At 45.8% G+C, this 20,685-nt stretch overlaps 1 protein-coding gene across 1 annotated transcript in view; it reads left to right on the top strand.

The window, feature by feature from the left end:
- The window catches only part of EFCAB6 (EF-hand calcium binding domain 6), a 257,858-nt gene extending 237,743 nt beyond the window's left edge, over positions 1–20,115 (top strand). Inside the window, exons 28-32 of the mRNA XM_040345822.1 lie at positions 7,277–7,492; positions 9,951–10,125; positions 14,560–14,744; positions 18,002–18,151; positions 19,970–20,115. Of these exons, the coding sequence (XP_040201756.1) occupies positions 7,277–7,492; positions 9,951–10,125; positions 14,560–14,744; positions 18,002–18,151; positions 19,970–20,092 (849 nt within the window). The 3' untranslated portion in view covers positions 20,093–20,115. The remainder of the gene's footprint in view (positions 1–7,276; positions 7,493–9,950; positions 10,126–14,559; positions 14,745–18,001; positions 18,152–19,969) is intronic.
- Positions 20,116–20,685: the final 570 nt, after the last annotated feature.

Consider the following 20,685-nt stretch of genomic DNA (forward strand, 5'->3'; position numbering starts at 1 on the left):
GCTGAAGTACGCCTTTACATTGTTAGTCACTAATGCAAATTCCATGTAAATTACTAGGCTGTCCAACAACACACTCTCCACTTATTGACAATGATGCTGTCCAAGGGTTGCTACATTGCTCCTCCATTGATGCAGTGGAGGAGTGAATGTAGCCACTCTAAATCAGGAGGCGTGCCACTGGTACAGGTGGAAATAAAGGTATAAAGACCTGAAAAACTAAACCAGTGCTACCACCACATTTAATGATTGGCAAGCTACAATATAAAATAAATGTTTTTTTTTTTTTTTTTTTTATATAATCTTTATTTTCAAAAAAGTTTTTGCATAGGAAAAACAGACATACAGATGTAATGTCGGCCAACATGGCCCAGCAAATGGAATACAGGAAATGTAACAATCCCCTAGCATGTCAATAGGGATCCTGTCCCGGGCTGTCAAACGAAGCATATGTGGCAAAGAGCATCTCCGGGGCATGCCTATACCTGGAAGTGCGGCCTGGGGAGTAGTGAACATCATATGCGGGGTATGTTCTGAGCTATTACCATAGTGGATCTACCCACCCGCACCACCCAAGCATACCCCGGTAGGAGGGAAGTTCCTCCATCCGTCAGGATAATCAAAACAAGCCTCTGCGCCTCGGACCCACATGCCATGGGGAAACTAAGGAAGGGAAAAACAAAAAGGGGGACTCATACAGTAAGGGAGGGGTAAGGGGAGAGGGGGAGGGGGTAACTTCCGGTACATGTGCATCAATATCAAAAAGACATTAAGTAAACTATAGTGTTTCCATTATGTCTCTAACAGCCCACTGCAGCATCATCAGGGTCCCTAGCGGCACTCCCCCCTCCTGCACTGGGCCCCCTTCCAGAGGGGGACACCCAATGGGGGGGTCCAGGCACAGGCAGCTCCTCAGGTCCCACATAGTGTATCCAAGTCGCCCATATCGAGTATAATTTTTTCATATTTGTCTTTGCACTGCGCCATCCACTTCTCTGCCTCCATAATTTTGTTCACCATGCTCACCCACTCCGAGCGGGTCGGTATTGTAGGCGTCTTCCAATGTATCGGAATCAGCCGTCTGGCCTCATTGAGCAAATGAGGCAGTGCAGACTTGCGATATTGACTAACCGGAATCGTAGGGAAGTGAAGCAGGGACTCCAAGGGAGAGTCCGGGAGCACCACATCCAAGATCAATTTGATCTGGGCATGGACATCTTGCCAGAAGGGGCACAGTTTGGGGCATTCCCACCAAATGTGCAGGAAGGTGCCCCTCTGGCCACACTCCCGCCAACATGCATCTGAAAGAGAGGGGTATATCTGAGCAAGTCTAGTTGGGACCCTATACCATCTGGTGAGCACCTTATAGCTATTTTCTTGCATCCTTGTATCAACCGTACTCGAGTGCGTTAGTCTGTATATGTGGTCCAGCTGCGGCTTAGTGAAGTTGTGCTGCAGGTCTCTCTCCCACTCCCTTATAAACCTGGGCTTCCCATCCTCCCGTAGGGAGTGTATCAGGGCATATAGCACTGAGATGGCATGGGGAATAGCCTCCTGGGACATACAGAGGCGCTCGAAGGGGGACGCCTGTGTTGGTGACCTGACCCCCTGGGGTAGATTTGTGAGAAAATGGCTGAGTTGCCGATAGCGCCACTCATCCATTAGGAAAGGACCATATTGCTCCCTCAGCGTAGCCAGGGACAGCAGCCCCCGGTCCTGGACAAATCTCCCGCACCTGGACTCCCCATCCGCTGTCCACGTCCGAAAAAAGGATGGGTGTTCCCCGGGAGCGAACCAAGGGAAGCCCCCCAGGGGTGCCAGCGGGGAAGTCGGCAAAGCAAGCCTCCCCGTCTTATTTAAGGCATCCCAGATCGCTAGAGCATGGACGGCAAAAGGGGACACCAGCCCTGACAAACCCCTGTGTTCTCCAGGCACCCACGGGGCGTGGGATAGGTTACGCCCCGCCAGGAACTTGTCCAAGGGCACCCACACCTTGTGCTGGACACCGTGGTACCAGTCCAAAATGCGTTGAAGGGCTATTGATTCGTAGTACCTCCTCACCACAGGGACCCTCAACCCACCTGCAGATTTAGGGCGTTGCAGAATGCGAAGGGCCAACCGGGGGCACTTCCCACTCCAGATATATTGGATGAATAGACTGTTGAGGCTTGAGAAGAAGGCCCTGGGCAGGGCAATCGGGACCATCTGTAGGAGAAACAAAATTCTGGGGAGCACATTCATTTTCAGCACACTGACCCGGCCCATCCATGAGAAGGCCGCCTTATCCCACCTCTTTAGGTCCACCCTGATGGTCGAGAGCAGCGGGGCGTAGTTACACTCGTACAACTGGGTGCAGCTCACTAGTAGTTGAACTCCTAAATACTTCAGGGACGACTGGCACCACGTGAATGAGAAAGAAGCCTGCAGCTGTGCACGCAAATCCGGGGGAATGGTCAGAGATAGGATCTCAGACTTGGCATAGTTTATCTTAAAATTAGATAAGAGGTTAAACTCTGCCAGCTCTGCCATGATGTTAGGCAGGGACAACAGAGGTTCAGACACGTAGAACAACACGTCGTCCGCATAGGCGGACAACTTATGTTCCCTCGGGCCAACCGTAAAACCCCTGATATTGCTATTGAGGCGAATCCGGCTGAGCAGCGGCTCAAGCGTCAAAGCAAACACAAGGGGTGCTAGCGGGCATCCCTGCCGTGTCCCATTGCTAATCGGAAAAGGGTCTGATAGCAGGCCGTTCACCTTAACTCTGGCGGATGGGGAGCTATACAGTGAGGATACCCAGGCCAGCATATTAGGCCCCAGGCCAAGTTTGGTCAAAACTATGCTCATATACGTCCAGTCCACCCGGTCAAATGCCTTCTCGGCATCAGTTGAAAGCAGAAGACACGGTTGTGGGGCCGCCTGCGACTCCACCCAGTGGATCAGCTGGAGTGCCCTATTCGCATTGTCTCTCGCTTCCCTGCCCATAACAAAGCCAGTTTGGTCCGGGTGGACAACAGACGGGAGTACCGGCTTAAGCCTATTGGCCAATATTTTGGCCAAAATCTTAACATCAGTGTTCAGAAGCGATATGGGCCTATAGCTACCCGGTAAGGAGTGGTCCTTCCCTTCTTTCGGCAAGACCGAAATATGGGCCAGCAGCGCCTCAGGTGGCATAGCCGTGCCGGAGGCCAGCGCTGTAAAGTACTTGCACATAGGTCCCGACAGTTCCTCTAGATATTTTTTATAATAGGTATTAGTATAGCCGTCAGGGCCAGGGCTCTTCCCGTTAGGGAGATCCTTCACTACCGCCCGAATCTCAGCGACGGTAATAGGGGCATCAAGTTGTTTGCCCACAGAGGCTTCCAACCGTGGGAATTGTGCCTCCTCCAGGTATTGGTGTATTCTAGCGGCCCGTTGCGATTCAGATATGCCAGGCAGCGTATCAGGCAGGTGATAAAGCTGGGCATAGAAATCCCGGAACTCCGCCGCTATCTTAGACGAATGAACCACCAACGCGCCCGTCGCCGATTTTAATTTATGTACATGTCCCGCGTCCCATTGGCCTCTAAGGGCCCGCGCCAACATCCTTCCACATTTATTACCGAATTCGTAGAATTTGTGGGTCATATAGCGCAGCCGCGCCCTAATCTTGGAATCCAATAAGTCAGCCAAGTCCCGGCGGAGGGAGGCCAGCTCCACCGCCAGTGCTGGGGCGACGTTTTTCTTGTGTGTGAGCTCCGCTACACGAAGTTTAGCTAGTAGGGTCTGTAGTTCACCCTCCCTAGCCTTCTTGAGCCTAGCCCCCTGTGAGATCAGCTCTCCCCGCACCACTGCCTTGTGGCCCTCCCATACGGATCCCATGCCTACCTCACCAACCATGTTTTCTGCAAAGTACATGGAGATAGCATCGGAGACCCGTTTTTGGGCAACCGCATCATCTAGGATGCCATCATTCAAGCGCCATGACCATGTCCGTGCCTCCACCGAAAGGGGACGCAGGGAGATGGACACCGGCGCGTGGTCGGAGATGGTGATGGAGCCAATAGAAGCCCCAGCCAAAGAGTCCAGGGAGAATTGATCCATCAATAGAAGATCAATGCGCGTATATACATCGTGCGTGACTGAGAAATAGCTATAGTCCCTGTCCGTTGGGCGCAGCAGTCTCCAGCAGTCCACCAAATGGTGGGCCTGCAGAGACTTCCGGAAGCGCTTCAAAAAGGCGAATGAGTGTCCCGAGCGACCGGAGGACGTGTCCACTTGGGGGTCCGGGCACACGTTAAAGTCCCCCCCAGGATGAGGTGCCCATCCCGGAAGGTAGACAGTGATTCCAAAACAGAGTCCAGAAAAGAAATCTGACCGCTGTTCGGGGCATAAAGTGTAGCGAGGGTATATTTGCGGCCGGAGATGGAGCCCTTAACAAAAGCAAAGCGGCCATTGGGGTCTAGTTTTTGGTCCTCAACAATGAAGGGGCAATTTTTGTGAATCGCAATGGCCACCCCCCCGATTTAGTTCGGGGGGAAGTGCCAAGGAACCACATGGGGTAAAGGTGGGTGGGAAGGCGGGGGACCGAGTCAGTGCGGAAATGTGTCTCCTGCAAAAAAAGAACATGTGCCCCCAAGCGTTTCATCTCAAGCCACAACTTACTGCGTTTCATCGGTGAGCCCAGTCCGCAAACGTTATAGGATACGACTTTCACATCAGCCATCTCAGATATTCTGGAACTGGACGTGGGAGGGACCTTTCACACAACCTCGCCAGCAGATAGGTGCATACAGAAGTCACCGAACCTCTAAGGAGCCTAGGAAACAGAGCACGGTTATAACGGATGCTAAGTACCGGAAACACAGGGGATGGGGAAGGAACATAAAGAAAACCATAAAACAACAACAAAAAAAAACATAATGCCCAATGGGCATAACTTAGTGCAGTATCGCCCCTGGTCGGGGATCCCACCCGCCTCCCAAAAAAGGAGAAGCGGCGGGGATCAGCGGGCAGAGGTTGTCCCCAAAAAGGGAGCATGACTCCAATGGAGTCGGCCTACTGGGGGGTTAGTGACGAGGCACAGAGAGAGCGAGCCCGTCCAGTGGCCCGCGAGTATCACTCAAATTAGCGTCAACCCCTGGGCCCAGGGGAGACTAATATTATAACGGCAGTCAGGGGGGAATGTCATCCAGCATATGTCAGCAGCATAAAATGGAAGAAAAGGCAAATCTGGTGCCAGGAACAATAGAAGCCACAGTTCATCCGGCAATGCCAACAGACAACAAGCGGTAGGGAGGATGAAGGAAAGCATCACCGGGGCCAGGGGTCCCTAAGGCCACAGTTCACGCCTCTCCTTGCAGGGAATGGGGGAGCGGGGTGTCTCCTGGTGCCGCGGCGGCGGTTGCGGCGGCGGACCGGTTGCCACTGTCCGGGGCGAGTAGGTAGTGGTATATCCGGTGAGGCCCTCCAGTCCGGGATATCTACGCGGGGAAGCCCCAGGGATTCCAGGAATCGGGGGAAGTCTTCTTTGGTGCGCAGTGTATGCGACTGGCCATCTTTTGTAGCCGACAGGCTAAACGGGAAGCCCCACCGGTAGGTCAGCTGAGCATCTTGGAGAGCCCCCAAAAGGGGTTTTAGTGCCCTGCGTTGCATCAACGTGCGTCTGGACAGATCCGGAAAAAAGGTCAGCTGCGCACCATCAAAGTCCACGTGCCGAACTCCCCTGACCTGAGTCATAATACGCTCCTTGAGGGAGTACTTATGTAACTTACATATAATGTCCCGGGGTTTATCCGGATCTTCTGAGGGGGGGCGTAGGGCACGATGTGCCCGATCTATTTCAATAAAATCAGGGGCTTGGCGGCCAAGGATTTGTTTAAAGACCCCCTGTAAGGTGGGGACAATCTCCCTCGGGCCTGTCGCTTCAGGTAGGCCTCTGATGCGAATATTCACCCTGCGGCTTCTGTTTTCAAAATCGTCCATTTGATCTAGCAGGGCCTCAAGCCTGCGATCCTGCATCTTACAGTGTTCAGTGAGTGCCTGCAGGGTTGGGGTGGTTTCTTCCCATTGTGCTTCCAGGGTCTCCACTCTGCCTCCCAGGTGGGCTGTGTCAGTCTGCAGATCTGTGATGTCTTGCCTCAGGGCCTTCTCCATCTTATGGGCAAAGCGCTCCAGATCAACCTTGGTGGGGAGAGATAGAATATGGGAGCGGATGTCCTTATCCTCCCAAGGGTCCCCTCCATTCCCCCGCTCATCAGCGCTTTCAGAGCCGGAGGTGGACGGGGAGCGAGGCTGGGTGGAAGCCTGCACGTGCGGGGAGATAATGGGGGAAGAAGGCCTAGCAGCGTGGGTGCCGGGCGCCATCTTGGCTGCGCCTGCCGTCTCACCGCCAGTCCCAAAGAAGGCATCCAAGGAGCCAGAGCTTCCCCGTGGTGTCCGCTGAGGCTGCGGGGATGACTTGCGCTTCGGTGGCATCTTTTTAGTGCAAAAATCCCCCCTGGGAATCGCCGTGTGTGCCGAGTAGAGCGCGGGTCTCACGGAGCTCAGAGAGAGCACGTCCTCACTCGCTCATGCCGCGGCCACGCCAATGTTTTGGGGTTTAGTTATGCTTTAAAGTGGTTGTAAAGGCTCAAGGTTTTTTACCTTTATGCATTCACACCTTCTGTGTGCAGTAGCCCCTCAGCCTCCCCTTAATACTCCATCTCGATCCAGCCATGTGCACAAGAGCAGCTGCTCTCCTGGGTCTCTTCCTCCTCATTGGCTGAGACAGCAGCAGGAGCCATTGGCTCCCGCTACTGTCAATCACAGCCAGTGAAGAGAGATTGGGGTAGGACCGAGCCGCTTTCCGTGTGTGAATGGACACACAGAGCAGTGGCTTGGGAGCCCCCATAGCAAGCTGCACTCGACAGGAGGGAGGGGCCAGGAGCACCAGCGGGGTACCCTAGTGTAGCTGCTCTGTGCAAAACCACTCCACAGAGCAGGTAAGTATAATCTTTCCCTTTCTAAGTGACTTATTTGTTAGTAATTTAATCTGAATTTTATTGAGAGAAGGAATGGGGTTGTGTATGATCATCTCAACAATAGCCTATGCTCATCGATAGCAAGGGTGTTTATTAGCATACATGACAACAATGGGCCAGACAAGGTTTATTCCATACAGTGTCTATAAGGTGGTATCAGAAACCATAAAAAGTAAGTTATATTGTGTATAATAATGAATCTGTTGCTACTGCATTTTACTTAGTATGTTAGCCGGGGGTAATCTATTATTATTACATTTGTTTGGGTTTCTTCACAGTTTGAAAATCTTTGGAACAGCTTGCCCGTAAATTCATACGGAAATCTCAGATATCATGATTTTTTGAGGAAGTTCAACTATGGCATCCCAGAAACACCTTCACAAGATCAATTATCATATAATACAGAACCAGCCCCTAAGTCATCAACCACAAAGAGCCGAGCTTCTTTGATCATACGCCCCAAAACGGCTCCAGCCATTGCTAGCAAACCTACAGTAAGTAATCCTTATGTTTATGAGCAAATTACAGAAAAGATACAAGGATTTTAGGGAATTCTATCCACAGACTTAGAGGGGGAATATTAAACAAAACCGGAGAGTGCAAACTCTGGTGCATCGCTTGCATAGAAACCAATCAGCTTCCAGGTTTTATTGTTTTATTCATTATAAGTACGGCTCATTTTATAGTGATCTTACAATTATCATGCTCCTTACTTTTTTAATTGACAACTTTGTGACGGGAGGGCCCAGTGGAACCCAGAATCCCTTGGAGAGGTTGGGAAACCCTTGTTTCAGCTTTCCGTGAACCTCCTTAGTCTAAGGCTCCATTCACACCTAGGCGTTTTTACGCCCGACGCTATTGCAGCCTGCAATACGCTGGAGGGGTGATTTAACATTGTCGGCTATGGAGATGGTTCACATCTCCACGCCGAACGCCTGAAGCTCAAAACAAGTCCCGGACCCTTTTTTCCAGGCGGCTTCGGCGTTCGGCATAGCCGACAATGTGAAATCACCCCTCCGGCGTATTTTAGGCTAAAAAACGCTGCGTTTTGCCACGGCAAATCGCGGGACAAAACGCCGCAATTTGTCGTGGCAAATCGCGGTACAATACGCCGCGTTCAGGTGTGAATGCAGCCTAAGTGACCCTGTGTCTATTAGGGGCACAGGGCGAATGAGAAAACTGATGGATAGCTGTTTAATGGACAATGAGAAGGTGGTTACTTAAATATAACAGTAATATTTATCCACAATATATCCCAGGATATATATATAAAGTGCTGATCGCATTCCTCTAGAACTGAGTAGGAGCCAGACAGTCTACTCCTACTGTAGTTTGTTGCCTACTAGGCTGATGAGGGGGGGGGGAGATCACTGTTTGTATTGTAATTGTAATTAGCTTTTGCTATTGTGAGAAGGTTTGCTGTGTTTATATTTATGATAATGTTGATTGTGTCTTCTGAGCTAAAAGATGGCAAGTCTGTCCTGAAATGTCATGCCTCTGAGTTACCTATGCTGTCTAAACGATTAGTTAATTAGGTCATGTTAATTAGGTTTCTGGTTACAGTTTGTATTGTCATTCTGGTGTATATATTTGTGTGAGATCTCAAACTAAACAGTCCACGTTAAAGCTGTGTAACTGAGCTAGGCTCGTCTGGATCTCGGTTACAATATATATAATGTAAAAATCTGATATCTAAAGGTCCAGGATGCACAGCTGCAACAGATTCTGAGTGCCCCAGTGTTAGAGCCCTTTTACACTATGCCACCCCAAGCGTCGGCGGTAAAACACCGCTATTTTTAGCTGCGCTTTACTGTCGGATTTGCGGCACATTTTGGGCGTTAGCGGGGCGCTTTTAACCCCTGCTTGCGGCCGAAAAAGGGTTAAAACCGCCCGCAATGCACCGCTACAGCGGCGTTTTGTCGGTGGTATGGCGGCGCTGCCCATTTCAATGGGCAGGAGCACGTTAGGAGTGGTGAGTTCACCGCCATTTTGGTTGGTAGAGATAGTTTTGCTTCCTCATACTGAAGCTGCCCTCCCGATGATGATTGGTGGGGTAATGAGGACACCACAGTAGAGAGCAACACTGATGCCTCGTACACACGACCGAGGAACTCATCGTAAATGAAACATCGTTTTCCTCGACGAGTTCCTTGTTAGGCTTGTCGAGAATCTTGACAAGCTTTCTTTGCGTACACACTGTCAAGACAAAAATCTCGTCATTCTCAAACGCGGTGACGTAAAACACGTACGACGGCACTATAAAGGGGAAGTTTGATTCCACTGGCGCCACCCTTGGGGCTGCTTTTGCTAATCTCATGTTACTGCGTGTTAAGTAAAAGTTTAGTGAGAGACGATTCGCACTTTTCAGTCTGTTACACCGTGACTAATGTGCTATCTCCATTCCGAACGTTACTTTTACCGAAGGCACGCTCCCATCTCATACTTTATTCTGAGCATGCGCGGGTTTCTAAGTATACACACGAACGTGTTTCTCGTTGTAAACCAGCCCGACGAGAAACACGACGAGGAAATTGAGACTCGCGACAGGAAAAAGAGAACTTGTTTTTTTTTTTTCTCGTCGAGTTCCACGACCGTTTTCTCGACGAAAAACATACACACGACTGTTTCCTCAGCAAAAAAGCTCTGCCACCAAGTTTCTTGATGGATTCTGTCGAGGAAAACGGTTGTGTGCACGAGGCCTTACACGCAAGAAAGACCCAAAAGTATTTTTAAAAAATATGTTTCACAATACATGTTTTTATAACAAACTATTATTATTCCAGTTAATGTTTAGATCTAGTATTACAACTCTATAGTGTTTTAGAACATTTTTGCTGTAAATTCGTGAAATAATTGGAAATCTGTCTGTAGGTAGTGTCGGTGTGTTAGGAATGTCCTTCTTTCTGGTACTAAGCATGTATTCTGTAATATCTATCTTGTTTTTCTTCATAGACTCCTATACAGAGGCCACGTACCGCAGCCCCTCCTTCTACACCAATCATAAACTGTGAGCGGATAGAAAGCAGATTAAAAACAAATCTTACCAAATGCTGGCAAGATGTACATAAAGCTTTCCGGGAAAAAGATCCTGAAAAGCAGGGAGAAGTTTCTGCTTCTGATTTCTCAGGTACAGAACACAACAAGTTTGTCCCTTTCTTTATTATCCCTGTGATTTTTATGACTCTGCTAAAATCTTCATTGTAACTGCCCTATTGCAGAAGTGGGAGTCATTGATGCCAGGGCTGGGACTACTTAAAGTGATCTTTTCACATGCACTCTGTTTCTCAAGTAGACTAAATGGCACAGTTACTGTTGGATTTCAACTTTTTATAAAAAGTCATTAGCTAAACCAGTCTTTTTTAAACCAGGGTGCCTTCAGGTTTCTTTAGGGAAGCCTTAGCAAAATGGCTACAAATTGCCCAAAAATTTTCTGTAGGCCAGCGAGTTGATCAAGCCTACCTTTAAGTTACACAAAGCCACGGGTTTTAATTGTGCACCATTACAACCTTCCAGCTGCCAGCATCCTAACATCCAACGAAGTTGTAAAGAAAAAGGGCCTATTTTAACGTGCATATAACGCAAGGTGATACTGCGAATGCACCTATTGATAATGTGCCATCGCCCCGATATTACAGGAATTTGAATGGAAAACTATTGAGTTGGGCTTTAAAGGCACACAGTACACTTTGTATAGAAAACTAGAAATTTAATATGAAATATCATAAAATCAAACGGACATAAAATCAATTATAGAAATTAGGTCAGTGACTGGTACTACAAGCATAATAACAACAACTATACAATCTCATTATACACAAGCTTCATTTAGAAAGCACAATTAACGATACGATGTTGAGTTGTATATCCCGTGTAGTAATCCGGAGGTTAATGGAGGGCTTGCTCTACATGTTACGCGCTTTGCGCTTCCTCAGGAGCATAAGATATTGCATAAATAGGCCGCGTTGGGGGTAAACAAGCGACAATCGTGCAGTTATCCCCACAGTGGCTGGGTATACAGTTCGTATTGTTCCAGCCTAATGTAGGTATATTCTCATAAGACACGAGTTTATAGAAATAATGGTGTTGAGGCGATCAATTGCTGGTAAGCAATAAGAATTCGGGTCCGGGGGTGTATAAGCGCGGTGGTTCAGTGCTAAATGTATTGGGCTAGGCACATTCGGTAATAAGTATGTCTATCAAAGCAGTCCAGAAATCCTCAGTCAGTAAGGCAGAGGATATTATATTAGGACTAGCAAGGCAAAAATCTTGAAGCCCAAATTAGCACACGAATCCGATGGAGAGAATGACGTTGGTTGATAAGGGGGACCTTGGGCACCTGCACAGCATCCTTGTTTACCCTCTCCCCTGCCCCAAAACCGAGGGTCTTGAAAATGTGCAGAATTATCAGGGCTGCCTTGATTAAAGTGGAGTTCCACCCATAAATATAACATTACATCAGTAGTTTTAAAAAAATGTCATTAGTCCTTTAAGAATTTTTTTTTTTTAGATGCCTTCAAAGTGTTGTTGCTATGCAGAATAGTTAATCTTCCCTCTTCCTGCACCTAGGTGCTTAAGCTTCACCACACAGACTCCTGGGAATGTAGTGGGTGTAACTTACCAGGAGTCTGTGCACTCCCCAGTCTCGAAGAATCATGTGACTTGGACAGTACAGGTGCTGAAACCTGATTTGAAAACTATTACATTGCTTGTGCAGCACTGAGCATGTGTGAGATCTGCAAGGCTGAAATCCAGGAAGTCATACAGTCTGGCTTCATGATGCCCACACTTAAGATGGCCCCAGTCAATTTCTATTTTATAAAGTGTCTAAATGCTGTAACAACCTAACAAAACGGACCTTAGTTTACAGACTAACTTTACTAGAATACATTAAGCTTGTGTATTACAGGGGTATTTATATTTAAAAAGTGAAATTGTGGCCGGAACTCCGCTTTAAGAAGGTTAAGAAACACTGAGCTAAACCATCGTATTACTAGCCACCTCCTGGCCACTGACAATGCACTGTAGTGACCGATAACTGTCACAGGAGGGGTAGTGGTGTGTTTGATAGATGAAGCTATGATTGACACCCTGACATCACCTTCTCTTACTGTGTAAAAGGCAACATGGTGGTACCAAACCAGGAGAAAACTGGATCTTGTAGAACAGAGTGAGTTTTATTCTCAAATTATAAGGAGTCAAAAGCCCATTAAAACAGAACGAAGAACACTAACTTATTTTGAAAACAGAGGACATCTACATGTCTCCTTCTAACACTTGGAATTATTGATTGTATCACACCACAGAGTGGTATTGTGGATACAAAATGTATAACCAGTGCCGCATCCTATGAATTTGGAATAGAAAGAGAAAAAAATGGGACTTTATTATTTATTTATTGGTTGTGCCTATGAAGTCCCATTTTTTTCTCTTTCTATTCCTTCCAACACTTATTGCAAAAATAAGTTTATTCTATACTTTAGAATAGTGGGTGGAGCCTTGCAAATCATTCTCTCATGCCCCTGGGCCAACTATGCAGTCATATGCTGGTTTATAGGACAGATGCAGCCCTTTTTTTAAAAAAAGCCATTAATGATTTAAGGAAATATTCTCTGTACAAAAACAATATATATGTGTATGGTGTAACCCATTAGCAAATATTAACTATATGTCTGCCTACACTATCATATATTTCCCACACCCACTCAGTTAATCTTATCAACCACATAAATCTCCACGTGTCTCGCTTATAGAAATTATTCTATTAAACCATAACGTGTATCACATTTTTGTAAATATTTTATTATATCTTTTCATGTGACAACACTGAAGAAATTACACTTTTCTACAATGTAAAGTAGTCAGTGTACAGCTTGTATAACAGTGTAAATTGTCCTCAAAATAACTCAACACACAGCCATTTATGTCTAAACCGCTGGCAACAAAAGTGAGTATACCCCTAAGTGAAAATGTCCAAATTGGACCCAATTTGCCATTTTCCCTCACCGGTGTCATGTGACTCGTTAGTGTTACAAGGTCACAGATGTGAATGGGGAGAAGGTGGGTCAAATTTGGTGTTATCACTCTCACTCTCTCATACTGGTCACTGGAAACTCAACATGGCACCTCATGGCAAAGAACTGTCTGAGGATCTGAAAAAAAGAATTGTTGCTCTACATGAAGATGGCCTAGGCCAGTGATGGGGAACGTTGGCACCCAAGATATTTTGAAACTTAATTTCCCATGATGCTCATGCACCCTGCAGTGTGGTTGAGCATCATGGGAAATGTAGTTTCAAAACATCTGGGGTGCCAAGGTTCTCCATCACTGGCCTAGGCTATAAGAAGATTGCCAAGACCCTGAAACTGAGCTGAAGCATTGTGGCCAAGACCATATAGTGGTTTAACATGACAGGTTCCACTTAGAACAGAGTTTGCCATGGTTGACCAAAGAAGTTGAGTGCACGTGCTCAGCGTCATATCAGGAGGTTGTCTTTGGGAAATAGAGTTAAGTGCTGCCAGCATTGCTACAGGGGTTAAGGGGTGGGGGGTGGGCAGGGTCAATCTGTCAGTGCACAGACCATACTCTGCACACTGCATCAAATTGGTCTGCATGGCTGTCATCGCAGAAGGAAGCCTCTTCTAAAGATGATGCATAAGAAAGCCTGCAAACAGTTTGCTGAAGACAAGCCGAATAAGGACATGGATTACTAGAACCATGTCCTGTGGTCTGATGAGACCAAGATAAACTTATTTGGTTCAGATGGTGTCAAGCGTGTGTAGCAGCAACCAGGTGAGCAGTACAAAGACAAGTGTGTCTTGCCTGCAGTCAAGCATGGTGGTGGGAGTGTCATGTCTGGGGCTGCATGAGTGCTGCCAGCACTGGGGAACTACAGTTCATTGAGGGAACCATGAATGCCAACATGTACTGTGACATACTGAAGCAGACTGGAGACTGGGCCGCAGGGCAGTATTCCAACAATATAACCACCCCAAACACACCTCCAAGATGACCACTGCCTTGCTAAAGAAACTGAGGGTAAAGGTGATGGACTGGCCAAGCATGTCTCCAGACCTAAACCCTATTGAGCATCTGGAGGACATCCTCAAACGGAAGGTGGAGGAGCGCAAGGTCTCTAACATCCACCAGCTCCGTGATGCCATCATGGAGGAGTAGAAGAGGACTCCAGTGGCAACCTGTGAAGCTCAGGTGAACTCCATGCCCAAGAGGGTTAAGGCAGTGCTGGAAAATAATAATAATAATGCTCACCAGTCGGACATACCAAATAGACAGGGATGCTGGTGACATCATTGACCCAATATGGTTGCGTGGCCATATATGGTCAATGACGTTGTTTAAATATGACCATGTGGCCATATTTCAATAACATCAGCCTGAATCCCTGACTCCTTGTTAAGTTCCGACTGCAGGGATTTCCATGGCCGCAGCTGATTGAGCCCGTGGTTGCTATCATGTGTCAGCTTCCCTCAGGTTCTGACTAAACTGGGACATCGCTAATAACAAGTATCTCCTGAGCCTGTCTATTGGTATGTTGTTATTTCAGATGTCATGAAAAGATTTAACCTGGATCTGATGAAGCAAGAACTGGAGCAGTTAACGCTGAAATATGATTTAAGAAACAACGGAAATTTGTCATACACAGACTTCCTGCGCAATGTTACACTTGGACCAAAGCAGCAAGGATCAGCTCTCTTGCAGAGGGTAAAACTGCAAAAGCCAAGGATCCCGGTATGTTTTGTGATTTATTTATTTTTTGCTTTATAAAGCTTTGTGTTTTGCATGCTTCTGATATTTAAGTGTAGCACTACCCCCGTAGGAGCTACTGGTTTAAATTTGGGCCTTGCACGTTACCTCGCTCTTCATTGTCTAGGGGATGAGATGAGAGTCTAAGAAACTTTAATGTCCACACAAGTTGTAAATCCTTTTTCTGTAGGTTTTATTTCACACAAACTATTATAGGTAGAGGGATGGAGCATCAGGGGAAGGTTCAGGCACACAACGTAGATCTTCTAAGTTTCAAAATCACACTCACCACTTTCCTCAGTGTGGGTATCCTCACCCGAAGAGGCTCCTCTCACTAGTCTAGCAGCCGGGATGAAGCACGGATAAAATAAAAAGAATACAGTCTCTGCCATAGACCTTTCTTTGGAAGTAAAAAATAAACTGTTCCAGAATCCTCTGCCACAGGATTTAGTACCTGGTTTTCCAGCCGTACAGTTTAGAGCCTTTAAGCAAACCCGGCAACACTGTAAAGCATCACAGAATATGGTGCATCCTCCAATGAAGTTACCAGGCCTCTCCCGAGATACCAGCCTTTTGCTTGGTCCTCCCTAGGACAGGTCCTCCCCTGGTTTCCTGCATTGAGTGGCTTCCTCCCGCAGGACAGACAGCTCAGGATCACCTTCAAAGTGCAGGCCCCAGTCAAGACAACTGGGCCTACCTGGCAGAAATGCAGCCACGGGCCAACGTGGTCCCAGGGCTGAAAATGGACCATCACATACCTCGAGCCAGGAGGGCCACAAAGCAAAGAACCTGAGAAAATGGGGTCTGCCCCTTAAGTATTCTTCCCCAGCATGCCCAGCGGAGAGAGACCACTCCCACTGGGCTGTTCCTGGGGAAAAACACTCAATACACTCTGGCCTACCCATGTTCCAACATTGGCCTGTGGTGGTAGCGCCACCCACAGGCAAACAATGGGAAAACCCTCCAAGCACAGCCATAGCCTTAATCATCAGAGTCTGAGCTAACTACCAGCTCAGACACCCACTAAATTTATACATAAGCTTTTATTTTAATTCCTACAACATGGAGCCAACTGTCATAGTCGCACTATAAAGCCAACCATGGACAAGACAAAAAAATCAGCTGTTTCAAACATTCAGCTAACCTACACAAGTGTAAAAAATCTAACAACACTTTTAAAATGCAAATAATCTCTATGTAACATTTGAACAATTATTCATGTTATCTTTCACTATTCTGATCATATGGGCTCATGATTTAGTAGAATCTAAGCAACAGTCAAAGTGACATCACAGCTCACCATAATTGTTCATATTAATAGCATTTCTCATTAACGATTGTCTGAGGAGAAAGAATGATAACCATCCACATGGAATGCCATTATTTTGTGATTTGCTTTTGGACATTAAATTAAAATGAACCCCAGTTACAGAATCTTTCATTTAGCTTTATCCCTCATTAGCCACAAGAAGTATAAATCTACTTTCTGTTCACCAAATACCTTTGCAAACCAAGTTAATACCTTGAAAAAGTAGCTGTGGCATCATCAAAATGCCATGTAGAGAGCAGAGCTGTGGGAGGGGTGCAGCGGGACCCCCCACTAATGGTTGCCTGTAGAAAACCACAAGAAAGTGGTGTTCGGTCTTTATTACAGAAAGCTCCTGCACAGAGGCATATTTTCACTCTCGATTACTGCGCAGATCTAGAAAAAATACACAAAGCGCAGCAAGATTCAACTAATAATGCATAAGCCTCTTGTAGTTAGGAAATATTTGTTTAGCCAGGAGCTCAGCTTTAAAGTGCATATCCAAACAAAAGGTGTTTCATTGTCCAGCTTATACTGACATATGCTGCACAATTATTATTGCCATTTACCAGCAAACTAAAGATTTATCTAGTTATTAACCTCCCTGGCGGTATGATTATGTCAGACTTTAGTTGCTGAAAGCGGCACCATTATTTTGCATGGAAATTTGGCGTTTTATACTGTAGGCCTGTAATTCTTAGGAGTAACTCACTTAAATCTGTCCAAACAAGAGTCTAGTAGACATCCCGGGTATGATAAAGTTTGAAAAGCAAAATCATAAATTATAATATAATAAATAACTATAAATAGTTATAACAAATAATAATGTAATTATAATAAAAATGATTCAATAATGTAATCAAATCAAAAACACTGAAATTTGCTCAGTTGCAGAATTGTCGCTGTCATTACTTTTATTGTTTGATGACGAATTTCCCCACAAATCACTATCGCTCAATTCTGCAAGTGATTCTAATTTATTATCGCTGTTTTGTCTAAAACCACTTTTGATGTAAAGGGATACGTTTTGGTTGCTATGGACAATCTCCAGTTTCCAGGCAGAAAGAACAGTTTTTATTATATAAAAGTGCATGCAGAACACTGGGCAGACCACTAGGGACAAAGGGGGTGTGTATTTATTTCATACAGTACTGTAATCTATAAGATTACAGTATACTGTATGTATTGTGTGTATTTACTTTTTTGAATTTGGCGCCGATCTCCGCCCCCGTGCGTCGTAAACATCGCAGGGAACGGAGCTCGGCGGCACAAGGGCACTGTGAATCGAGCGAGGAGGACACCGCTCGATCACACAGTGGGGAGGCATTGCAGGATCCAGGGACAAGGTAAGTAAACTCTGCCTGTGGACACTGCAAGGCGATCCCGAGTCTGACTCGGGGTTACCGCTTTTGGTGCTGAAATTCCAACCTGAGCCAGACTCTGGAATACCGCTGAGGGGGATAAAGTCCATATAAGCCTTGTTAAAGTGACCTGATGAAGCGGGTTGTTTGTGAATCCCTGAAACGTGTTAGATAATTTATGTGTTCATATGATCAACAATAAATTAAATTGTGAATCCTTCATTATTTGTTATGTTTTAAGCAAGAAAAAACTGACAGGGCTTGTAACCCTTCTGTCAAAACTGGAAGAATTATATGAAAAAAAAGTTTTGGTTGTCCTGCACATCTGTCAAATCAGATTAGGTCATGTGCTGAAAAGCCCCCATAAGTGTGCATCATCCAGGCCAGATATTTGGGGTTATTATCTGTAGGTACCACGTCCTGTTTGTGCTTTAGGCCCCACATTTTGGGGAGTTCATGATGTTGCCTTCCTCTAAACAAATATATTCTCATTTACTATGGACCATGTTACAAACAGACTGTATTTTTTGTATTATTATTTGTATTATTATTTTCTGTATTTTATTGCTTGTTAGATGAGCACGGGATTGCATGGTGCCTTATTCACAGATGCCATACTCAGAATCCAGCCAAAGATAGTAGATTGCTGGAAACCAATGAGGAGGGCCTTTCAGTCTTATGATGATGCAAGAACAGGGTATATAAGCATTACGGATTTTAAACAGGTACAGTGAGTTTTTTCCTATTCTGTTCCTTGGTACATATGCGTGTGTGCGTTCCTGCATTTTCCTGTAATTGTGTCTAAAAGTTAACCCCGGCTAAGACAGAGAAATCAACCATACATATTCTTAGTACATTTGTTTTGCATTTTTTTTCCATGTACTTTATGGTTAAAAAAATTGTACTGGCCCAGTTGTTTGCCTTTTAATTCAGCCTGGCCATAGACATTTGAGTACTTTAGGTGGTTCTAAAGGAAGACCTTTTTTTTTTAAACCATAATGCATTCTTAAAGTGGAGGTTCACCGGGAAATTGCTATGTTTACCCTAAGATTGATGCTCATTTTGTCTAGGGGCATCGGCTATTTTTTTTTAAAATCGAAGCTGTACTTACCTTTTTAGAGAGCGATCTTCTCCACCGCTTCCGGGTATGGGCTATGGGACTGGGCGTTCCTATTCTGATTGACAGTCTTCCGACGGTCGCATCCTTCGCGTCACGATTTTCCGAAACTAGCCGAACGTCGGTGCGCAGTATAGAGCCGCACCGACGTTCGGCTTCTTTCGGCTACTCGTGACGCGATGGATGCGACCGTCGGAAGCCTTTCGGAAGACTGTCAATCAAGAAGGAACGCCCAGTCCCGAAGACCCATACCCGGAAGCGGCGGAGAAAATCGTTCTCTACAACGCTAAGTACTGCTCGGATTTTAAAACAACTAGCCGATTCCCCTAGACAAAATGAGCATGAATGTAAGGGTAAAAAAAAATTTATGGGTAAACTCCCGCTTTAAGATACAAAAAACCTTCGGTGTGCAGCTCCAGCCCCCCCCCCCCCTATACTTACCTGAGCCGAATGTCAATCCAACACTGCACAAGAGCAGCGTCGCTGTTCTCTCTCTTACGCTCTCCCCACTGGCTCAGACACAGCAACAGTAGCCATTGCTGCTGTCAATCACAGCTTGTAAGGAGGGAGTAGGGGGCAGGGCTGAGTTCAGGAGCAAGGCTGCATGAGTGTCCCCATAGCATGTGGCTTGCTATACAGTGTACTGTATGTGTTATGAATTTTGTATTTTTTTAATTTGCCGCTGTGCTCCGCCCCCGTGCGTTGCAACGCTCACAGGGAACGGAGCCTGGCAACCAGAGCATCTGGCAGAGGACACAGCCCGCAGACACAGCAGGGGGACATGACAGGATCCTAGGGACAAGGTAAATAACCTGCACCAGGATCCTGCAATGCAACCCAGAGTGTAGCTCGGGGTTACAGCTAATGGTACTGAAATTTAACCCTGAGCCACACTCGGGAAAACCGCCAGGGAGGTTAAGATAAAAAACCTTCTGCCTTTACAATCACTTAAAGGCTGGGTTCTCACTATTGCGAATTGGATGTGGATTTTCGTTGCATCCAATTCGCGTGACAGGAGAGTGTAACCGGCTGTCAGTAGATCCGGTAAACACATCTCCAGCACGGCTGCACAGAAGAAGAGTCCTGTGTGTCTTTGGCTCTGTTTTTAGGTCCCAATTCAGCCCAAAATTCTGACCTTAAACAGTGATCAGGGACCCAGAGGCCCACACATAGTGTGAACCCCAGCCTCAAAAACAGTATTTTGAAATGAGAGTATACAATGTTTATTACTGAGAATGCAGAGCTGCATGCAACTGAGCTTTTTAGTGTTCTGGGCGGAAAGGTCTGCTTTAAGTTCTTTTAGGTTCTTCTGTTTCCACATCTTCAACGTTACAGAGCAGTTCCAGCTGAATGTGGCTAACTACTGCTAGTTATATATGACCTGGATAAATAAGAATCTTCATAAATATGTATTTATTTATTTTAGGTCCTACGGAAATTTGGCATCAACCTTTCCGAAGAAGAGTTCTTCCACATTCTGGGTTTCTTTGACAAAGATTTAAAATCCAAAGTCTCTTACAATGACTTTTTCAGTGAGTTTCTGAGATAAGAAAGTAAAACAATTTTGCAACAGTGGTGTTTTTAATGCTTTGATTCGAACAGGAATAAATATATTTACACGACAGTGAAACTACATTAACATTGGCCACAGCTCATAAACTGCAGACTGATAAATAACGTTCTGCAAAATGAGCGCAGCTTCTGCGTTAAACTCTAATGAAGAGTGTCTGCTTTCATCAACCTAATTACTTTAATAAGACAAAAATAACTAGGGCTCTTTAAAGTTTCCAAATTCAAGACGAATGTCTTCATGGCTAAAAAATTGTATACTCTCACAGTACAAACGTTTCCATTGCAACACATTGTGAAAATGAAAATTCTCCAAGTTCATTAATGGATATATGATGGTAATTTTTAGTCATCCGCCATGAGAAAATTATACATAGTGTGTATAAATAAACTTCATTAAATCTCCTGGTTTCATTAAATGTTCAGATTTATTATAGATATTTTCTTTCTTTTTTTTTTAATTAGCAACTAAGTAAACTCTGGTGGTTCCCTTTCCATTTCATTTTATTAAAGCTGAACTCCAGGCATGCAGCTACAGTATATATACTGTACATTTACGATGCATATATGATC

The sequence above is a fragment of the Rana temporaria genome, chromosome 3, assembly GCF_905171775.1.
Source record: "Rana temporaria chromosome 3, aRanTem1.1, whole genome shotgun sequence".
Taxonomy (NCBI): domain Eukaryota; kingdom Metazoa; phylum Chordata; class Amphibia; order Anura; family Ranidae; genus Rana; species Rana temporaria.